This window comes from Nematolebias whitei, chromosome 15 (assembly GCF_014905685.2).
Source record: "Nematolebias whitei isolate Nwh7 chromosome 15, NemWhi1, whole genome shotgun sequence".
Classification (NCBI taxonomy): Eukaryota; Metazoa; Chordata; class Actinopteri; order Cyprinodontiformes; family Rivulidae; genus Nematolebias; species Nematolebias whitei.
In genome coordinates, this window is record NC_056512.1 from 40,747,085 (window position 1) to 40,755,647 (window position 8,563).

Sequence of the window (8,563 nt, forward strand, 5' to 3'; positions counted from 1 at the left end):
AAATATCTGCACAATAGCGCCATCTAGCGGTAAACCTGGAGACTGCAGCGCACCACTCCCATTAGCCATTTAGAATAATAAAAAACATTCTTTTGTTTTAAACTTGTCACTCAGTTTATAAGTTACTAAATCTTAAAGTTTATTTTAGGAGCCGTCAGTTTAGGATAAAATGAGACTCCTCGATGAAAATAAATGTTTAATTAACCTCATTTTGATTATTTTGACCAAATGTTTTTGTCAAATCATCTTTGCCTCCTGTAAGTATTAAATCCAAAGTGAAATGTTTTCTGTTATCAGAACCTAGAAGAGGCAGATTTTATATTGAAGCAAGAGGTGGAGATTATCAGTAATCTCTACAAAAAATATTTGAGCTCCTTGTCTCTCTAGTTTGGTAAAACTCAACTGAGGAAGCTGAAACAGTTGTTGAAGCTTAAAAAGTAGAACCTTAGCTAAAAGAACACTAACTAAAAGATAAAAGTAGCAATAGCCTTGCTAAAAGTACCCACATGCTAACTAAAAGCAGAAAAAGATTAACAAAAACTAGCATAAGTCTAGCTCAAAGCCAAATGCACCATTGTGGCAGCACAATGGCACAGTGGTTAGCATTGGTTACCTCACAGCAACAAGGTACTGGGTTCAATCCCCATTTTTTTACCTGTGGTTTTTCTGTGTGGAGTTAACATGTTCTCCTCATGTTTGTGTGGGTTTCCTCCCTCAGTCCAAAAACATGTTCGGCTGCCTTCAGGCCCGGGCCTCCTTTAAAAACTAGATCTTTGATCTCAATGGGATTTGCCTGTTAAATAAAGGTTAATAAATATATCAAACAAAAAGCTGGCTAAAAGTTAAACTTAGCTAAAGACTAGCTTTAAAATAAAAGTAGTAGGTTAACAAAAAGATAAACGTAATACAAAACAAGGTAAAAGCAAAAAGCAACAAAAGCTTGCTAGAAGTACCAATGCTAAAATTAGCATAAGGCTATCTCAAAACTAAATGTAACAAAAAGCTAACCAAAAACTAAAATTAGCAAAAGTGTAGCTTCAAGCTAAAAGTAGCTAAGGCTAGCTGCTAGCTAAAAGTAACAAAATTCCCAGCTAAAAGCTAAAAGTAGAAAAATCTAGCTAACAAGTCATGTTGCTACGCATCTGTAGCTGCTGCTGGAGGTTTGAATTTTGTGTGGGATTAATAAATTATCTTTCTATCAACAGACTGAAAACAAAAACCTAAAAGCTAAACGTAACAAAAGCCTGACAAAACACAAAGAAGCAAATAGCTATCTAAAAGCTAGCAAAAATGATAAGTACCAATATGTTAGCTAAAACAGCAAAGAGTTAGCTAAAAGTAGTTTAAGGCTAGCTAAAAGTAAAATGTAACAAAGACAGGTGAAATGTAACAGACTAGCTAAAAGCTAAAACTTGCAAAAGCTAGCTGATGGCTGGACATGAGCACCAGTGACCCCCGCAACCTGAAAAGGAAGATGCCAGTCAAGATAATGGTGGATGGATAGCTAAAGCTACAAATAACACTAGCTAAAAGTAGCAAAGAAGGTAAAGGTAGAAAAATATTAGCTAACAAATATAGAATGATTCCTAAAACCTAAAAGTAGCAACAACAAAAAAAAATAAAACTAAAAGTAGCAGAACAGTAAGCTAAAGGTAAAAATCTAGCTATTAGTAGCAGAACATTAGCTAAAAATAACAGATATTAATAGAGCCAGTCTGATTAGAAAGCAAAGTTTTTGAATGTATTGAAGAGGGGGGGGGGTTGTGGAGAAACTAGTTACAAATAAAAAAATAATAACATTTAAGTGCAAACACGAGTCAGCGCACCCAGCTCCTGAATGAGCCGAAGGTTCATGAGCCGAAATCACAAAGTGTGCAGAACAAGTTTAAAGACCGCTCTGAAGCAGCAAAATGAACACCCTGCTTGTTTGTTGTAGAAACGTGTCAACATAGTTTACAGTTTTGGTAGAAATAAAATCAGACGATGAACTTTAAACAGCATCGTCTGAGAATTTAAAGCCATAAGAAGAAACAGAGGAGCCGAGGATGGAGCAGGAGGCGAACTGATTTATTTATTGGTGAGATTTGTTTCTAAAAGCTCAGCAGCAAACAGAGAAGCTCCATTTACAGAATTACAACCTCGTTTCCTCTTTCAGGGATTGCACCGAGGCTGTGCTGAGCGAGGGCAGAAATACGCAGCTCCTCCATAAAGTAACAATACTCCATTAAAAGTAAAAGACCGAGTTTGACCTAGAGGCAGACTGAAGGAAGTGTTTTAACTACATTATTTCATACAAATATCTTGTTTTAAACTCGAAGTTGTTGGAAAATGGAAGATTTCATGATCAACTGTGGTCATGTGGCTTCAAACCCAAACCATCAACCTTCCACCGCCGTGCTTCACAGTTGGTATCAGGTGTTCTGCTGAAAGCAGTGTCTGAGCTTCACGAAGCTTCCTGCTGTGCGTCAAGGCCAAACATCTCAGTTCAGGTGTACTTTTCTGCTGTAAAAGTCATTCTCCCTCTCTCCAGCTGCTCCTGGACCCCAAGGCGTTCCAAAGAGTCCCGGAGTCTCGCCCCAGAGGAAAAACCTCCATCAGGAGACATCCTACTCAGATGAACCACCTCAGTGGACTCTTTTAAATACAGGTGATATAACTTTTACACAAAGTTTCCATCAATACCAAACGTTGAGTCAGATTCGAGCAGTGAGGCTCCAGAAACTGGGACGTCTTCACCAACAATGTGTCGACAGCTTCAGCACCTCCTTCGGATGAAACATCAACTCGACCAACACCAAAAGAAACCAATGATTTACTTTTATTTTACTCGTTTCTGATTAGAGATATTTCAAACTTTCTTGCTGGTGCTCGAAAACTTGAAGATGAATCTAAGAAATACAATGTTTTAATAAAAAACACTCAACTTCAAGACCCCCCTCCCCCCTTGATAAGACCGACCTCATGACCTGGGGAGGTGGGGTCATTAAAAGTCAGCGGGTCAGAGAAATGTCCCTCTGAAGACAGTGATCGGAGTCGTCCAGAGGACAACGAGAAGACGAGCACGTCTCCTGGGGACAGTGACGGTGGGTGGCTCTCAGGAGGGGAGAAGCTGGGTTCACCAAAAGCCCCGCCAACCTGAGTGAGAACACATTTATCACTTTCACACATTTGAAATCAATTTTGTGGTTTATTTTTCAGTTAAACCGAAGTTTTTTTCTTTTTCTTTCGGCTGCTCCTTGTTCAGGGGTCGCCACAGAGAACTAACTCGCACGAATACGTGGCGATTACTTTTACACCGGATGCCCTTCCTGACACAACCAGACCACCGAGCTACCACAGCCCTCTGTGTGGAGCAGAGTTGCCATCTAGGGTGCCCAGGGGAGCAGATGGTGGGGGTTAAGGGCTCAGGGTGGGGTGAATGAAAGTGGATGCAGGTGTTTCACCGTTCCCACCCACATTTGGATGTCAGTCCAGGGAGTTGGACCTGTGACCTTCCAACCACAGGTCCACCTTCCCTAACCTCTGCACCACCACTCCCCCTATTCAGTTATGCTGAAGTACATTAAATCAAAAACTGTTAGACGCTAGTTTGCTTCCCTCAGAAATGTGGAACCTGCTTTGTTGCCTGAAGGTTAATCAAAGTCAGAAGTGAACCAGCGAACGTTCGCTGAATGCATATCGCCCGCAGCCTTTAATGCCATTAGGCTTAGACGATCTTATCGTTTCAGTCCATCCATCCATTTTCTACCGCTTATCCGGGGTCGGGTCGCCGGGGTAGCAGCTTTAGTAGGGAGGCCCAGACTTCCCTCTCCCCAGCCACTTGGTCCAGCTCCTCCGGGGGAATCCCGAGGCGTTCCCAGGCCAGCCGAGAAACATAGTCCCTCCAGCCTCAAGTTGAGTCTAAGTGTCTCTGAGTTTTGATCACAACTGAGAACTGAGAATGAAATTAACATACAAATCAGTGTAGTTTCCACAGTATTGCGTACTTTGTGCCAGTCTGTTATGGTGAAGAGGAAGCTGAGCCGCAACAAGCTCTCGGTTTACCGGTCAGGTGGCACTCCTGCACTCACCTATAGTCATGAACTCTGAGTAGTTCGATGCCCACTAGTTAACCAGTACAACAGTCTTTTACTAGTTGTGTGTTAATACGTCAACCAGTTGAAGCAATTCAGTAACCAGTTTAACAGTCTGACGCCCTGTTGACCCGGAAACATTAGTGTTTTGTCAACATTTATTGGGGCCAATAAACGTTCAAAAAAAAAAAAAAAAGCCTGTTCACATGGAAACACTGTTGTTTCCATGCTGGGGATGGTTGCCAGGTAAGAAAATATTAACTATTGTATTGTTGCTTTAAACTGATTGTATTTCGACCCAAAACTATCACATGCGCTGAGTGAGGGTGTAGTAAGATGAGATGTATTTTGCTACTATTCCTCTTGATTGTTCTTTTGGTTGCTATTTTGTTTTGACTGTTTTGATTTGCAAAAAAACAAAGAAAAAAAAAAGATAAACTTAAATTTGTATACCTAAGCCTATTTAATGAGTCTATTGTTGTCATCACCCTTTAAGAAATCGGGTCTTTCTTGTAAATGAGTCCCCGAGGCTCAATGGGATTAATCTGTCTAAATAAAGGTTGAATGTGTGTTGTGTTTAATGAACATGTGCATAGAAAAGGTGTTAAAATATATATATTTATGTTTATCTGGCATCCCTGACCTGGCTCAGCTGCATTCAGTGATCCAAACTGGTGAATACAGGAACGTTCCTTTGGACCAAGGATGTTGTTGGCTTGCTCCTACATGCAAAAGGCTGAGCAGCACAAAACTCTCTGCCATTTATTGTATCTTTTGTTTGTGCAGGAAAAACTTGAGACTGCAGCTGCCTTTAGTGAACACGTGTGGTGTACACTTCTTTCTGCTGGGGTTTCGCTCTGAAACCTACGGTGGCCGACAGGTGCGAACGCGCAGCAAACGCCGAAACGCGCAACAAACACGTGTATGATGCAAACTCAAAAACACGCAAACATAAAATGCAAACACAAAAAACAAACACACCTAACACTATGACACCTAATTTGACAGCAGCATTGCAAATTGCCACAAGAGGTCACTGTAACTGAAGCTTCAACAAATGAACCTATTTTTGAAACAATTGGTCCGTCTGGTTCATTGCTTCATAAAAGCTTCATTTGCTCATCACTAACCTAACCCTGATTTGTGCAAATCGACAATTCTCGCTCTGATTCATTCTGGTATGTCGTTTCCCCGAGGCATTGTTCCAACACAGAGGAATCTCCAGAAAAACACGGAACCGTGCAGAAAAGTGCACTTCCGGTCTACACCGGAAGAGCGGATCCCCCCCAATTGTTTACATTTTTATTCTGGAATGATAGATTATAACTTTTTTAAAGTTTTTTTTTTTTTTTTTTATGCTACAAAGGTGCTAACATTGAAAAAAGATAAAGCAATTTTTTATTAACATTTCAAAATACTTCAAAGCTACCTAAATGGATTTGCAGCACGAAACCTAAACTTTCTGATTAATCTATAAACTTCTCCAGGTTTTTACAAATTAACAATTGTTGCTCTGATTCTTGCGAGGATGACACTTTTTTTTTTTTTTGCGTTCAGTACGAATTTGTTTAATTTACTCCCAATTCTGAAATACATTAGCATTCTGAAAATCCTGTCATTTTTTGGGAAGGTTTCATTTATTTCCATTTGAAGACTTTTTTGGTATTAAACTATTTTCTGGAGTTTAAGTAAAGGAGCTGCAAAAGATGGCAAATAGCCATACGCATAGATGTGAAAAGCAATGTGATCCTTTTACACGAGAGAAAATGGAAACATCTTTGGAGAACGAGCTTCTGTCTTTCACACATTTTGTCCACTTTCCATTTTCTAGACTCATCACCAAAACTGCTCTCCAAATGTCTCCCGTCTTCTTCCCGCTCTCCCAGAGGGATCCATTTGTCCTCCTCCTTTACGCCCTCATGCAGGCCTTAAAATGTGAATTCTTCTGGACGGTAAAAACTAATTCTGTTGTTGAATTAATGTTCATTCTCTAATACTTCCAATCAAAACACAAGGCTACAACAGCATAAATAAAATGATAATCTTTACAGGAAGATGGAATTCAGGACTAGAAACAGTTGTCCATATAGAAGTTATTACAAGAGGGGAAAAAAGATCAGTTTTTACAGTAAATAAAGTTTTATCTTTAACAAAAGCATTTTAGTTTTTTTTTTTGGTTCCTCCCAATCAACATTTTAGTCTCAGAAGTGGTGGTTTCAATGAAGATTTTATTTGTGATTTCACAGCGAGGAGGACGTTGCATGACTGAAAAGCTTCACTGAAACTGAAGATACATGAGCACGCATGCACTAACAGCTCGTGTGTTTTTTAACCTTTAATCTAATATAGACCACTGAGATGAACACACAGCACAGGACGCTGAAACCAAGAAGCAGGTTGGTGTGAACTGAAACGTGCGTCACGCATTTCAAACGATTCATTAAAACGTACGAGCCTTTCTGTTGGTGCGGACGCTGTTAAAAGACGGCGCGTTAAACGTGGATGGGCAGGTTTTGTGGAGGTTCTGCTGGCAGATTGTTCTGGGCTTCTCCTGGACCTTTGACCTCTGCAAGATAAAGATGATTAAGTTGAAAGAAACAGCTTCGACCGAGCTGAACGGGTTCTCGAGAGAATTTTACCTTCAGGTTTATTTGTCTGTGGCTGAAACTGGAGCTCTCCATTCGGACCTGCAGGAGGCTGCCGGTCCACTTCCAGCTGCTCTTTCTGCCTCTGAGACATTTCTAACACTGCCTGGATTCAAAAATGAATAAATAAAAATGTTTGAAGCTCACATTCTGACTCAGTCGTCCCCTTTTCTCCTTGTTACCTGCTGGTACTCTCTTTTCTGGGCCTCCAAGGCTTTGCCTCTCTCCCTCAGCAGCTCCTGCTCCTGACGAAGAGTCTCCGCCTTCCTCTTCAGCTCTTCCTCTTTGTCCCTGAGCTCGGCCTCAAATCGCTGGAGCTCTTCCTCGGTGTACGCTGGTTTGTCGTCCAGCGTCTGGGAAACACGTATGTAGAATAAACACCGCCGTCTCAACAGACACGTCTATAAAATCCTAACTTAAAACGAGTAAATTCACTTATTCTTGACTATCCTTTCTACAGTTGAGGGGAAACTTCCTGTCATCTGTGCAGAACATCAGCTCATCGATTTGTAACAAAAAACTCTTATTAGAGAATAATTTGTGTCCATTTGTGGGAACAGATGTTTTTCTGTAGCCGCTCCAAGATTATGGAGTCACATCACTGTCCATTTTTAAAACTCTTACAAACCCATTCTTATTCCCTGGCTGTCGGCACAGCCTGAAACCTGCTCTGCCCGACAGCTTTTATTCCTTTTATGTGTTTTAAACGTCCTTGATTTTACATGTAAAGCACTTTGTTGCAGCTGTGGTGGTTTTAAAGGGCTTTATAAATAAAGTTATTGTTATTATTATAAGTCTGCATCTGCTAAAGATAAATCAGAAATACGTTGATAACTATTGTATATAAATAAGATGAGTGTAGAATATAAATAATGTATCCTGTTAATTAAAGAGATAGAAGTATCGGTGCTCTGGTGGGATCCTCTCTTTTCTTGAACAAAAATAAAGTTCTGTGACCTTCAGCTTTCTGATTTGGAGCTTTTATCTAAAATGGACCTCACAGGATTTTATGTAGCTTCTGTTTAAGACAGAGATTATGTGAAGTGTAGCTGCATCACAGCAGAGAGGTCTGCAGTGCGAGCAGACACGTGTCACTGTGAAAAGTAAACGATTTAGAGTTAAATTTTAATCAAACACAATATTAAATGTTCCTAAACCGGATATGTGTGAGCCGAAACCAGCGAAACGTACTGCCCCCCATCCGCACCCCTCACTCTCACTCACAGGGTGCAGGTCAGCCGGAGCAGGACTGGCTGTGCACAAAGAAAAGCAGAATAGCGAACATGTTTCAGTGTCCTGATAATATTTTCATCAAACTAGAGTATTTCAAACTAACTCCACTTATTAAATTTTGACTCGTCCGTGGACTTAAGCAACAGAACTCTGTCTGCCGGACCCGGTTCTGGAGGTCAGTCTGGGAGGGCAGCTGCTGCGGTTGTTATTATCATCAAGCTGCTAACGGTGCTAACAGGATCCTCCATCTGCCTGCATGGACCGAACCCTACGGACCCGTTCGGTTCCGCGAGGAAACCTTGGATGTTCACGGTTTACCGGACCCGGTTCTGGACTGTGGTCTGTGAGGGCAGCTGCAGTTGTTATTACCATCAAGCTGCTGACCGGACCTGCTAAACTGCTAACAAGACCATGCTGCTAGCAGAACAGAACCATGATGCTGCAAGAACCTCACTGCTAACCGAACCACAGTGTAGATGTATTTCTTTTTCAACGTTGATGCCTTGTTTTTTACTGTTTTAGTAGCATTTTTAGTATTTTAGTAAAAAATTTTTGTATGCTTTTTGTGTTCTAGTAGTATTTTTAGTATGTTTTTAGTGTTTTAGTAATATT

General features: G+C 40.7%; 1 protein-coding gene across 1 annotated transcript in view; it reads right to left on the bottom strand.

Moving 5' to 3' along the window:
- Nucleotides 1-6,281: 6,281 nt before the first annotated feature.
- nucb1 (nucleobindin 1) overlaps nt 6,282-8,563 on the bottom strand; it is a 7,511-nt gene continuing 5,229 nt past the window's right edge. The window contains exons 11-13 of the mRNA XM_037688700.1: nt 6,901-7,071; nt 6,713-6,824; nt 6,282-6,639 (exon numbers count right to left, since the gene is read on the bottom strand). Coding sequence (XP_037544628.1) covers nt 6,566-6,639; nt 6,713-6,824; nt 6,901-7,071 — 357 coding nt within the window. The 3' untranslated portion in view covers nt 6,282-6,565. The remainder of the gene's footprint in view (nt 6,640-6,712; nt 6,825-6,900; nt 7,072-8,563) is intronic.